The sequence below is a fragment of the Lynx rufus genome, unplaced genomic scaffold (assembly GCF_022079265.1).
Source record: "Lynx rufus isolate CCGP_SWC_20201006 ecotype Redwood Valley unplaced genomic scaffold, mLynRuf1.p SCAF_4, whole genome shotgun sequence".
In the NCBI taxonomy this organism is placed as follows: Eukaryota; Metazoa; Chordata; class Mammalia; order Carnivora; family Felidae; genus Lynx; species Lynx rufus.
The window spans coordinates 2,470,599-2,484,143 of NW_025814856.1; the positions used below are offsets into that span (position 1 = coordinate 2,470,599).

Genomic DNA, 13,545 nt, shown 5'->3' on the forward strand with positions numbered 1-13,545 from the left:
GGAGGAGGGGAGGAGGAGGGGGGAGGAGGAGGAGGAGGGGGAGGGAGACAGGAGGAGGGGGAGGAGGAAGAAGGGGAGGAGGGGGAGGAGGGGGAAGAGGGGGAGGGAGAGGAGAAAGGGGAGGAGGAGGGGAGGAAGGAAAAGAAGGGGAGGAAGGGGAGGAGGAAGAAGGGGAGGAGGAGGAGGAGAGGAGAAGGAGGGGAAGGAGGAGGAAGAGGGGGAGGGAGAGGAGAAAGGGGAGGAGGAGGGGAGGAAGGAAAAGAAGGGGAGGAGGGGGAGGAGGAAGGGGAGGAGGAGGGGAGGTAGGAGAGGAGCAGGAGGAGGGGGAGGAGGAGGGGGAGGAGGAAGAAGGAGAGGAGGGGGAGGAGGGGGAAGAAGGGGAGGAGGGGGAGGAGGAAGGGGAGGAGGAGGGGAGGAGGAGGGGGAGGAGGAGGAGGAGGGGGAGGGAGACAGGAGGAGGGGGAGGAGGAAGAAGGGGAGGAGGGGGAGGAGGGGGAAGAGGGGGAGGGAGAGGAGAAAGGGGAGGAGGAGGGGAGGAAGGAAAAGAAGGGGAGGAGGGGGAGGAGGAAGGGGAGGAGGAAGAAGGGGAGGAGGAGGAGGAGAGGAGAAGGAGGGGAAGGAAGAGGAAGAGGGGGAGGGAGAGGAGAAAGGGGAGGAGGAGGGGAGGAAGGAAAAGAAGGGGAGGAGGGGGAGGAGGAAGGGGAGGAGGAGGGGAGGTAGGAGAGGAGCAGGAGGAGGGGGAGGAGGAAGAAGGGGAGGAGGGGGAGGAGGAGGAAGAAGGGGAGGAGGGGGAGGAGGCGGAAGAAGGGGAGGAGGGGGAGGAGGCGGAAGAAGGGGAGGAGGGGGAGGAGGGGGAAGAAGGGGAGGAGGGGGAGGAGGAAGGGGAGGAGGAGGGGAGGTAGGAGAGGAGCAGGAGGAGGGGGAAGAGGAGGGGGAGGAGGAAGAAGGGGAGGAGGGGGAGGAGGGGGAAGAAGGGGAGGAGGGGGAGGAGGGGGAAGAAGGGGAGGAGGGGGAGGAGGAAGGGGAGGAGGAGGGGAGGTAGGAGAGGAGCAGGAGGAGGGGGAGGAGGAGGGGGAGGGGGAAGAAGGGGAGGAGGGGGAGGAGGGGGAAGAAGGGGAGGAGGGGGAGGAGGGGGAGGAGGAGGAGGGGGAGGGAGACAGGACCCAGGAGTCCTGCTGGCATTTTTTTTTTAACTTTGTTTATTTATTTATTTATTTTGAGAGAGTCAGAGCGTGAGTGGGGGAGGAGCAGAGAGAGGGCGAGAGAGGATCCCAAGCAGGCTCCGCGCTGCCAGCGCAGAGATCCAGACGCGGGGCCCGATCCCGCAGACCGCGGGGTCACCACCACCCAGGTGCCCCATCTGCTGCCGTTGTGACCTGTGACATCCAGACCCCGAAGTGTGGGAGGATCCGGCTCTGTTTAAGCCGCCCCGTCGGGGACACTTCGCTGTAGCAGCCCCCTTGGCCTGTCCCGGCCGCGGCAGCGAAATGCCACGAGCTGGGGGCCTCCAACCCGCAGATTCCTGTTTCCTCCGGGTGAGGAGGCTGGGGGCGCCGATGACCCCGGGTGCCCCCTTGCTTGGGGGACGGGCCCTCTGCTCGCCGCGTCCTGACGCGGAGGAAGGGGACAGGGCGCTGGCTCTCGCTCTCGGGGCCTCTCTCTCTCTCTCTCTCTCTCTCTCTCTCTCTCTCTCTCGGGGGGGGGGGGGGCTCCGCCCTCTGACCTAATCGCCTCCCGGAGGCCCCACCTCCTACAACCTGTGCCTTTTGCGGGTTAGGATTTCAGCGTCTGGGCGGGAGGCATGCAGCCGGTCACCCAGTAACGGGCAAGGCAGGGTAGTCACTTCCATCAATTCTCACCCCCCTCCCCCCGGCCCCCGGCCCCCTCCCCCCAGCCCCCAGCCCCCAGCCCCCAGCCGGGGTTTGGCGCCCCCTAGCGGTCGCCTGGCCTCTCGGCCAACTGGGTGCGTCCGGAGCGCGGCCGCGCAGGTGGCCACCACGTGGGGCGCTAGGAAGCCCCGCCCGGCGCCCCTGGCCGACCGCCCCGGGTGCGGCCCGACGTTTGTCCCGCGCGGGGACGGACCGGAAGCGGGACAGCGGGCTCCCCGGAGGCGGAGGGGCTGGGGAGGGGGCGGTCGCCACAGTCCCGGCCGAATGGCGGCCCCACCCCCACCCTGTCTTCCCGCGCTGCCTCCCCGAAGCCTGAGGGCGGCGGGAAAAACTCGGAGCGGAAGGGCAGGAGGTGGACGGCGCCGGCACCGGGGCGATCTCGGCCACCGTTCTCAGGCAGGGTGGTGCTGTGCTGCCTGGAACGATTCCTTTGTCCACTCGACATCACATATGGAGCGCCTGCTGTATGCCAGGCCCTGTTGAGCAAACACACAGCCCCGAGCGCCCACAGGCAAACATCGCGGCTCGTCCCAGCCCGCGTTGCGAGCGCAGACCGAGAATAATGGCTTCAATATGTAAATTCTAGTATAAATTCTAGAGTAGATTTGGATGCAAGGTGACATGTGACGGAGCAGAGTCAGGGGGCCTTGGGGGGAGGGGTGGCTGACAGAGGGACGACGGAGCGCGAGCAGGGGAGGGGCCGAGAGAGAGGGGGACACAGAATCCGAAGCAGGCTCCGGGCTCTGAGCTGTCGGCACAGAGCCGGACGCGGGGCTCGAACTCACGAACCGCGAGAACATGACCTGAGCCGAGGCTGGACGCTTAACCGACTGAGCCACCCAGGCGCCCCCGCGGGGTAGCTCATTTTAATCATGAGTCCGTTTCTGCGGTGAAGGAACTCCCACCAGGATGGTTTCCCGCTTGGGGGAGTGGAGTCGCAGAGCAGGAAATTGGGAAGAAATGGGTAGGGTCACCGGGTCACGGTCAGGGTCGGGGAGGATTTCCACCCTGCCCACGCGGTAGGCATGAATCACCCCGAGGGCCCGGTAAAAGCAGTAAGTAGGAGAGTAATGAGGATGTGATGCGTGTTCTGTATTCATCACCTTTGGTTTTTGTTGTTGCTGTTGTTGTTTTTCGTGATTTGTTAACTTTTTAGGCACCTAGAATGTAATTTCAATACTGGCCGGGTTTAACATCTAGTTGTCAAAAATGCTGAAAATTTGATAATCAACTCTTGGAAGGCAGTACCCCGGGGGCAGGGTCCCGCTCAGCCAGGAGAGAAGACTGAGGTCCTCACACACCCACGAAATCAAAAGTCGCTGTGGGCGTGTCCCTACTCTGCCCTAGGGCAAGGGACCGGTCGGGAGGGGAGTTCAGGGACCTGGTTCCCGAAATCTCTCCACGGCCACGCCTACATCCTGTTCTCGGTCTTCGTTCTGGAGGGTAGATGCATCCAGGGTCAGTTCGAGCCACTTTATGGATCCCCCCCACCCCCCAATTCCTCTGCTGTCTTGACTTATCTGTTACCCCTAATCTCATGCAAACTTCAGCCCTTCCTCCCCTGGTCCCTGGCTCTCCCCTAAGCGTGGACCAGTTAGGATGATGCACCCCCACTGTGGGTCAGAAAATCCAGAATTATAGTGGCTTCCAGAATATAGGATCTGCAGCGTGGGCGAGACAACCAAACACAAAAGGCCACACGGCGTGTGATTCGATTTATGCAAAATGTCCAGAACAGGCAAATCCACAGACAGGAAGTGGGTTAGGACCTCCTGCCACCTGCCACCGCATGGATGGCCCCGGAGGCCACTGTGGGCAGGGACAGAAGCCAGACACAGAAGGACACATCCCTGCGTGACCCCAGGCACGGGGGGGTCCCCAGAGGAGTCCCGTCCACAGAGAGCAGATGGTGGGAGCCAGGGGTGGGGAGTCCGTGCTTCATGGGGACAGAGTCTCGGTTTGGGGAGATGGAAAGTTCTGGAGACGGGTGGCGGGGACGGCTGCCCGACTATGTGTGTGCCTGACGCCTCTGAGCTGTGCACTTGGAGACGGTCAAAAGGCTAATTTTATGTTATGTATATTTTACCCCAATCAAAAAAATAATAATTAAAGAAAACGCAGAAATGTTTGGCCACAAATATGTAGCTAGTGGGGGGGTTAATAGCAGGGGATTGGTTATCTACACACATCATAGCACAATTCCCCACAACGGAATACTACGCTATCCCAAAAATACTGCTGGGAACATCTGTCATTGGAGTGTCAGCTCTTTCAGAGCAGAGTTTTGTCCGTCCTGTTCACTTTCATACCCCTGATGTCCGGAGAGGTACCTGGCACCTAGTGGGCACCCAATATATACCCACCAGCGGGAGACTGTGCATGTAAAATGTACCTGTTGAATGAATGGTAAAATATTCAAGCTATAATGCTAAGGGCACAAGAGGAGGTAATGTAACACCTGTAATTTCCTGGTCCCTCAAATGACCACTTTTCCATGTTTTATCGACGCAGGAAACAAAGAAATGCTGAACTATACCTAACTTAAAGCCATGGGTATGTGTAGCATGGTGGGGGGTGTTTTTTGTTGTTTTTTTTTGGGGGGGAGGGGTGTTTGTTTTTATTTTTCTTTTTCCCCCTGGAGAGCGTTATTACATTGAAGGAAGGGAAGCCTGGGTGGCTCAGTCGGTTAAGCGTCCAACTCTGGACCTCAGCTCAGGTCTTGATCTCAGGGTCCTGAGTTCAAGCCCCATGTTGGACTCCGTGCTGGGCATGAAGCCCACTTTAAGGACAAAAAAAAAAAAAAAAAAAAAAAAAAAAAAAAAGGTGTTGTTCTCAACACCTGATGGCACTCAAGGATGAAAGAAATTCAGACAGGTGCACAGAACAGGATATACAAGAGACCCGTTTGTAGGTCAGGGCACCCGGCTGGCTCAGCCGGGAGAGCTTGGGAGCGCGTGTAACTCTTGATCTCAGGGTTGTGGGTTCGAACCCTACGTTGGGTGTGAAAATTATTTCAAATCTTTTTTTTAATTTTTAATTTTTCTTTTTTTTTTAAGGTGTATTTATTTATTTGTTTATTTAGAGAGAACATGAGCAGGGGAGGGGCAGAGAGAGAGAGAGAATCCCGGGCAGGCACCACAATGTCAGCACAGAGCCCGATGCGGGGCTCGATCTCACGAGCCACGAGATCATGACCTGAGCCAATACCAATAGTGGGACGCTTAACCAACTGAGCCACGCAGCGACCCCCCCCCTTTTTTTTTAAAGGAATGCCTGTAGGTCACTTGCGAGGGGACATGGTACGGAGTTTTCAGCTTTTCTGACTTTTAGTTTTTACCCTGTAGAGAATGTATAACATTCGTGCAACAAGAAAGACTGTAGAAACTACGTACGGCCGAGGACATAAACGATATCACAATTTGCTGGACCCTACGTTGCTGTGACTAAAGGTCCAGGCCTTGTCTGGAGCCACCGGGCCTGGGTTCGAACCCCCATCCCACCACTCGTGAGCCCAGGAGCCTTTGTAGCTGCCTTTGCCTCTGGTCCCCGCGTTCGAAACAAACCCCACCCAGCCTGTGTGAGGGGTTCTGTCCTCACCTCTCCTTCCTCGGGCCTCTCGTTTTCCCCCCTCCTTTAGCGCAGAAATGCAGAAATTCCACTAACAGGCCCCAAATCTCAGGAAGTCGTTTTGGAGCGCGCTATGCACCGAACATTCGTGTCCCCCGAATCCCCACGGCGAGGCCCCATCCCGGGTGGGATGGCTCTGGGCGGTGGCGCCTTTCCGCGGCGATCAGAGTCAGCTGAAGTCACGAGGGTGGGGCCTCCGCGGTGGGATTAGCGCCCTTGTCAGGGGACGAAGAGACCGGAAACGTCCCTCCTCCACGTGGGCACCCAGCGAGAAGGTGGCACCTCCAAACCAGGAAAAGGGCCCTCCCGGAACCCAGCCGCCCTGGCATCCTGGTCTCCCAACTGCTAGCCTCCCAAACTGCGGGAAATAAATGTTTTGTCCTTGTAGCCACCGTGATGGTTTATTTTATGTGCCAACCTGCCGGGGCTACGAGATGCCGAGAGAGCAGGTAATACGCTCAACTGCTCTGCGAGTGTCTGTGAGGGTGTCTCTGGAAGAGACTAGCATTTGTATCAGTAGATGGAATAAGCAAGATGGCCTCACCGATGAGGGTGGGCCTCATCTAATCCGTTGAGGGTCTGGATAGACCAAAAAGGTGGATGGGTGCCTGGGCGGGGGGGGGGGGGCTCGGTCGGTTAAGCGTCTGACTCTTTCTTGGCTTGGGCTCAGGTCATGATGTCGCGGTTCGTGGGTTCGAGCCCTGTATCGGGTTCCATGCTGACAGCACAGAACCTGCTTGGGACTCTCTCTTCCCTCTCTCCCTCTCCCCTGCTCACGTGTGCCTGCTCTCTCTTTTTCTCTCAAAATAAATAAACTTAAAAAAAAAAAAAGGTAGAGGGACGGAGAATTTGCTCTCCCTGCCGGAGCCGGGATGCCCATGTCTCCTGGTCTTGGGAATCGGAGCTCTCTCCTGATCCTCGGGCCTTCGGGCTCGGACTGAATCGCAGCACTGGCTTTCCTGTGTCTGCAGGTGGCAGATGGCCCATCAGAGGACTTCCTGGCCTCCGTAATTCCGTGAGCCAATTCCGTGTGTAGCCTTGGGTTCTCTTCCTCTGGGAGCCCTGACTAACACGGCCACCCCGTCTGTGGCATTTGTTATAGCAACCCGAGCTGACTCAGACAGAGTCTTTCCCGAAGATTCCCGGAGAACGTCAGTGGTGCCAGGGAGGGCATCCAGGGAGCGCCACCGGGTCAAGGGCTCACACAGGAGGACTCGGGAGTCTCACCTGAAGAGGGTCCAAGAGGTGGCCAAGTGAAGGTGTGGAACAGTGTTGCAGGAAGAGGGAACAGTACCTGTACAAGTTAGGAGGTGTGAGAGAACCCTCTGCGTTTCTGGAACACTCCCGAGTCCGCCCACATCCTTCATCTTTCCTACGTTCTCAATAACCCTGGGGGCAGGCGGCAGCAAAGGGCAGGCGGGAGCGTGTTGGGGGTCAGGGTCTGGCTTCGGGGGTGCGGTTCACGCTTCGCAAGTGTGGACCTATGTGTGCAGTCACCCGGGCCCCCAGGCTCGGAAGGACCCCACGTTTGGTTTGAGGCTCTGCTGTCACCACCGGGAGGGAAATTCTTAATCAGTTTGAGCCCAGGGAGGCCACATTTTCATTTCGCACGGGGTCCTGCCAACGACGTAGCTTCCTTTCCCCGGGTTCAAATCCCGACCCTGCCATTTACTTGCCCCGTGTCCTTGGGCGAGTGGCCGAAATTCTCGAAGCCCCCAACCCCAGAGGTTTTACTCAGAAGGATATTTAAGACCTAGGTCCGGCGACCAAGGGCTTAGGCGGTCTAAGTCAAGTGTAGATTTTGTATTCGGGGTGTCGAGTGTTGGAGGAAGCAACGTTAAGTGTTCAATCGTGTATTAATGAGGGAGTACATAAATGTATGCGTGCACACGAATGACTGAGAAGCGAGCTGAGCGCGGGACACCCGCCCTTAGGGCCACACGCGTACCCCACCCCCCGCGTCCCTTACCGTCCTAGGCGCCGCCAGCCTTCCCGCCTCTCCCGAGCGCCCCCTGCCGGCCAGCGGTTCCGCCACGCCACATCCAGATCACACCGGGCCGTTTGGCCGGCTTAGCCCTCGTTCTCGCTCCCGATTGGCTCCGAGTCGCTCGCGATGCCTCTCGGGCAATGTAGTCTCTCGGCCCGCGCCCGCGTTTCCTGTGGGCCGGAGCGCGGAGAGAGCCACAGGAAGTACGTAGCCAAACTTTCCCGGGTTCCCAGAAGTCATGGTGATAGCGTTGCGCGACGGGAATTGTAGTCCACGCCCGGCCAGGTTCCGCCCCAACCCTCCGCGCTCGGAACCACAATCCCCACCATGCACCGCGCTCCCAGGTCCCCTCTGCTGGCCCGCGTCCTTCTAGGAGCGGTAGTCTTGACCCTCTACGTCCCTCGTCTGTCTTGAGGGGGAGGCCGGCTCCCAGGACTACATTTCCCTGCGCGCCCCCCTGAGGCCGCGGTGCGCCAGGACGCGGCAGCCATTTTGTTCCGCCGGAGAAGCCCCTAAGATGGCGGCGGGGGAGACGGTGAAGGTTGCCGCCCGCCCCTCCGGGCGTTAGCCCGCGCCCTCCGCGTCCCCCGGCGGCCGGCCCATGGCCTGGCGGAAGCCCGCGCCATGGACCTCCGCACCGCCGTGTACAACGCCGCCCGCGACGGCAAGCTGCAGCTGCTTCAGAAGCTGCTCAGCGGCCGGAGCCGGGAGGAGCTGGACGAGCTGACGGGTGAGGTGGCCGGCGGGGGGACGCCGCTGCTCATCGCCGCCCGCTACGGCCACCTGGACGTGGTCGAGTACCTGGTGGACCGGTGCGGCGCGAGCGTGGAGGCGGGCGGCTCGGTGCACTTCGACGGCGAGACCATCGAGGGCGCGCCGCCGCTGTGGGCCGCCTCGGCCGCCGGCCACCTGGACGTGGTGCGCAGCCTTCTGCGCCGCGGGGCGTCGGTGAACCGCACGACGCGCACCAACTCGACGCCGCTGCGCGCCGCCTGCTTCGACGGGCACCTGGAGGTGGTGCGCTACCTGGTGGGCGAGCACCAGGCCGACCTGGAGGTGGCCAACCGGCACGGCCACACGTGCCTCATGATCTCCTGTTACAAGGGCCACCGCGAGATCGCCCGCTACCTGCTGGAGCAGGGCGCCCAAGTGAACCGGCGCAGCGCCAAGGGCAACACGGCCCTGCACGACTGCGCCGAGTCCGGCAGCCTGGAGATCCTGCAGCTGCTGCTCGGCTGCCACGCCCGCATGGAGCGCGACGGCTACGGCATGACCCCGCTGCTGGCGGCCAGCGTCACGGGCCACACCAACATCGTGGAGTACCTCATCCAGGAGCAGCCTGTTGGGGAGGGGGGCCCCTCCGCCGGCCCGGGATGTGTGCCGCCCCCGGGGCCCCGCGGCCGCAGCTCCTCCCCGGAGGACGCGCTCGGCGACGCGTACGAGAGCTGCTGCCCCACGAGCCGGGAGGCCGCCGTGGAAGCCCTCGAGTTGCTGGGAGCCACCTACGTGGATAAGAAGCGGGACCTGCTCGGGGCCCTGAAACACTGGAGACGGGCCATGGAGCTGCGTCACCAGGGCGGCGCGTATCTGCCCAAACCGGAGCCCCCGCAGCTGGTCCTGGCCTATGACTATTCCAGGGAGGTGACCACCACCGAGGAGCTGGAAGCGCTCATAACCGACCCGGACGAGATGCGCACGCAGGCCCTGTTGGTCCGGGAGCGCATCCTGGGGCCGGCCCACCCGGACACGTCCTACTACATCCGCTACCGGGGGGCGGTGTACGCCGACTCGGGCAATTTCGAGCGCTGCATCCGCTTGTGGAAGTACGCCCTGGACATGCAGCAGAACAACCTGGAGCCCCTGAGCCCCATGACCGCCAGCAGCTTCCTCTCCTTCGCCGAACTCTTCTCGTACGTGCTCCAGGACCGGGCGGCCAAGGGCAGCCCGGGCGCGCAGATCGGCTTTGCGGACCTCATGGGCGTGCTCTGCAAAGGAGTGCGGGAGGTGGAGCGGGCCCTGCAGCTGCCCAAGGAGCCCGGGGACTCGGCCCAGTTCACCAAGGCCTTGGCCATCATCCTCCACCTGCTGTATCTGCTGGAGAAGGTGGAGTGCACGCCGGACCAGGAGCACCTGAAGCACCAGACCGTGTACCGGCTGCTGAAGTGCGCCCCCCGGGGCAAGAACGGCTTCACCCCTCTGCACATGGCCGTGGACAAGGACACCACAAACGTCGGCCGCTACCCGGTGGGCCGGTTCCCCTCTCCCCAGGTGGTCAAGGTGCTGCTTGACTGCGGGGCGGACCCAGACAGCCGGGACTTTGACAACAACACCCCGCTGCACATAGCGGCCCAGAACAACTGCCCCGGGATCATGAACGCCCTGATCGAAGCGGGCGCCCACATGGATGCCACCAATGCCTTCAAGAAGACCGCCTACGAGCTGCTGGATGAAAAGCTGCTGGCCAAGAGCACCATTCAGCCCTTCAACTACGTGACCCTGCAGTGCCTTGCGGCCCGCGCCCTGGACAAAAACAAGATCCCCTACAAGGGCTTCATCCCCGAGGAGCTGGAGGCTTTCATCGAGCTGCACTGACGGGGTCCTGAGAGCCGAGAAGCCGGCAAGAGTGGGGCCCACGCTCGTCTCCCCGCCTCCCCCCTCCCCCGAGCCCTTCGGCAGCGGGAAACAGAAGGGCTCTCCAGTCTCCAGAGCCCCTGTCCCCTCCGCTCTGCGGACAGGGGAGAGGAATCAGCAAGTCGTTGGTGCTCGAAGCCTTCCGCATCAGGCGCTCGAGGAACTGGCCCTCTCCGGGAGCCCGCGAGCCTGTCTTTGATCGGGGGAAGTTGCACGCGCGCGTCCACACATCCCATCTGCCCGGGTCTCGGAGGAGTTTTGCCTTCTTGCCTCGAGGCAGAGGGATCGAAGCTTTTGCCTTCTCTTCCGAGAACCGGGAAGAAGCTGAGGATCGGGTCCCTGCTTTTTCGCCCCCCTGCGGCCCAGTGCAGTGTGAGGACGGGGGAGGGGGGCGCTCCCGGGTGGCAGGTCGGAGAAGCGGGCCGACTCTCAGTTCTCCAGCACGCTTGCGCCCTGCCCCCTGCCCCCTGCCGTCACCACGGGCCGTGGGCAGGGCTCCCTGCCCGGGCGGCCTGCCCCTCGCATGGCTTTCGTTGGTGTGGTGTTGCGTTTCTTAGTGAGCGGGCAGGTTACAGGCGTGGCGCAGGAGGCCGGACGTTGTGCTGCCGTATTTTTTCTTTTCCTGAGAATTTTTGGCCACACGGAATGAGCTGATGTCACACAGGGCGGCTTTTGCCGTGGCCGAGGGGGCGAGGCTGTCTGCCGGGGGTGAGCTCGGTGGTGTGGAGGATTTGGTGGTGTGGAGGATTTGCTGGCGGTCCCTAAAGCGAGGCGACTGCCCATTTTCTAGAACTTCCCTGTTTGCCTTCTACTTGGGCCTCCCCCAACTTTCCACTCAAATCACAAAGAGGGGCGTTTTCCAAGCAAGGATCGGGCCAGGCGCCGAAGGAGCTGGCGGGGCCGTCACTCCCCGACCCGGCAAGGACCCGCACGGTCGGAGGGGATCAGGGTCTCAGTGTCTTGAGTCCCAGGAAGTGCAGTCGCCTCAGCCTCCCGGGCCCCGCGCGCATGCGCAGTGTGGCTGTGCGCAGCCCCGCGGCTCTAGGCTTTTTTTTTTCTTTTTTTTTAGCTGCTTGGAAGCCTGAACGCAGGTGTTCCTGAGCCAGGTCCCCACTCGCTGTTAACGGAGCTGGAGGAGGCGGCGAATGTCCACAAGTTGCCGGTGAGGTGATAAGGAATCTCGGTTTCCCACCACTCAGGGCGCGCATGCGCCAAGCGCAGCGGTGCCGCCCACTCCCCCGGCAGCGGCGGGCCGGTGGCGGTGAGCCGTGGCAGGTGGCCGGTGGCCGGGGACGAAGCGGCCTCCTGGGCTCAGGAGACGGGGCCCCGCCTGGAGAGGGTGTCTCTCCCCCCCCCTCCCCCCAGCCTCCTCTCGCAGCTGCACGGAGGCCTCGAGAAGCCACAGCGGGCCCCTGGGCCCCGTTTGCATTTGCAGTGTTAGTTAGGACGTTATTTATTGGCAAGGCCGGGTTTTACCTTCCGTCGAGGCGGGAAAGTGTCCCTGTCCCTTCCAAGCACGGAATAAAGCAATGAGGCAGTTTAAATCGTGCGCCGGTGCCCGAGTCATTTAAAAGGCAGCGGTGGGGGGACGGGGGTGGTGGGGGGATGGACGGCTCCCTCCCGGGGTGGGCAGGAAGAAGGCGGGGAGAGGGTGCCGCCCAGCGCAACCCTCGTGGTGTGGGGGCTCGCAGAGCCCAGCCCCCGGGCCACCATCTCACTGGGGCAGTTTCTGTCCGTGTCCTGGGACCTTGTGTGGGGTTTCCCTGGGAAGTGGCGTGTTTCTGCCCGTGGAAAAGGAGGGAAACCGCTGACTTCTCCCAAACCCCAGCTTTGCGGTAGGGAAGGCTCCAAAGAGGTGGCTTGGCCCTCCCGGAAGGCGAGGGAGGGCTGGGGCAGCGGGGAGGCGCCCAAGAGGCCGAACTCGGTAGCTCTGCGGTTCCGGTCGGGGAGGAAAATCTGGTCCCTCTTCTTTCTCCTGCCGGTTCCCTCGTGTAGTTGCAGTTCTCCGTACGGTAGCACAGTGAGAGCACTGCTCCCTGGTCTGGCGCGCTGAGTAGGTGCCGCTGCCCCCTGTGCGCCAGGCACGGTGCAGGCCCCCTCGGGTCAGGATTGCACCGGCCGGATCGAGGCTGATTTTTCCGTGTCGCCCCCTCGCACGACAGTGGGGAAGGCCAGGCTGCTTCTCCGGCTCCTGGTTTCACGGGGGTCCGACCACTAACAGCACCCGCTCCGCTGTAATGGGAACACATGGTGGCCTGGGAGGACTGGGTGTTGAATCAGCAGGTGCTCCAGAGTAGTCTCAGGGGACACAACACCGGCCCAAGCATTTATTGGGCCCTTGCTGGATGCCAGGCACCATTCCACGTGCTTCCATGGGCCACCTGAATCGCTGCTCACAGCAGCCCTGTAAAGTAGGTGTGTTTTTTTGTGTGTGTCTTTTTTACATTTATTTTTGAGAGAGAGAGAGAGAAGAAGCAGGGGAGGGGCAGAGAGAGGGAGACACAGAATCCTAAGCAGCTCCAGGCTCTGCGCTGACAGCGCAGAGCCTGACACGGGACTTGAACCCATGGACCGCGAGATCGTGACCTGAGCGGAAGCCGGAAGCTTAACCGGCTGAGCCACCCAGGCCTCCCGAAGTAGGTGTTCTTGTTGCCGTTTTGGAAGTGGGGGAAACCGGCCACTGGGGTGTGAGAAGACTCCCCGAGAGGAAAGCTGATCAGGGCCAAACACTTTCTTTCCGAGCTCAGACCTGAGAAGTGCGACTTGCGCCCCCAGGCCACGGAGGCCATCTTAAAAACGGCCCGCTCGGGTGTCAGGCGAGAGGTGATCCCCCCCTGCTCCAAACGGTTGCGGACGATGTGGTTGTGGTTCCGGTTCCGGGGGCTGGGGGGAGGGGGTCCCCAGGTGGCAGGCGGGGGAGTGCAGGCCAGGGTCCCAGCTTCCCCGGCTCCGGCCAGTCTCGGGGGGCCTAGGGGTGAGGTGAGCTCATCGCTGCCTCCCCTGTCGGCTTGTGAGGGTCATAGGGGGAGCCCACGTCCCCAGTAGGCCGAGTGAAGGTGGGTTGTGTAAAGCGGGAGAGAGAGCAGGCTTCCTGAAGCCGCTCAGCCGGCGGGAAGTGTTAAGTCACTGGCAGGGGGTGGGGGCAGCTATCCAGGCCCAGTGTCCGGGCGCTCAGGATGGAGGCTGGAGCCCAAGGTCGAGACAGCGTGCGGCGCCCCCACCAGTGGGAGCCACTGCCTGCCTCCGCGAAGCCGAATTTAGCACCTCAGTTCTGCTCATTGCTGGGTGCTCGGTACTTGCCTATCAGGCCTTCCGGAGCCCCGTGGCTGTGTGGGGTCACTGCCGTGGCCTCGGCGCCCACGTGTCAAGGGAGCAGGTGAGTTCACGCAGGGGTGTCTCTTGCCTCTGGGA

General features: G+C 61.7%; 2 protein-coding genes across 2 annotated transcripts; one reads left to right on the forward strand and one right to left on the reverse strand.

The window, feature by feature from the left end:
- Positions 1–390: 390 nt before the first annotated feature.
- LOC124525163 (formin-like protein 20) lies at positions 391–7,743 on the reverse strand (the record flags this gene model as incomplete). The annotated part of the gene is given in 7 exon segments (XM_047097689.1): positions 391–451; positions 453–600; positions 723–802; positions 910–1,043; positions 1,046–1,147; positions 7,189–7,269; positions 7,570–7,743. Coding segments are annotated over 7 exon segments (780 nt in total), but the record flags the coding sequence as incomplete, so codon positions are not given.
- Positions 7,744–7,864: 121 nt separating this feature from the next.
- Positions 7,865–11,683, forward strand: FEM1A (fem-1 homolog A). Its single transcript, XM_047096023.1, has one exon. The coding sequence runs from the start codon at positions 8,128–8,130 to the stop codon at positions 10,093–10,095; it is 1,968 nt and encodes a 655-aa protein (XP_046951979.1). The 5' UTR covers positions 7,865–8,127; the 3' UTR covers positions 10,096–11,683.
- The last annotated feature ends 1,862 nt before the right edge of the window (positions 11,684–13,545 follow it).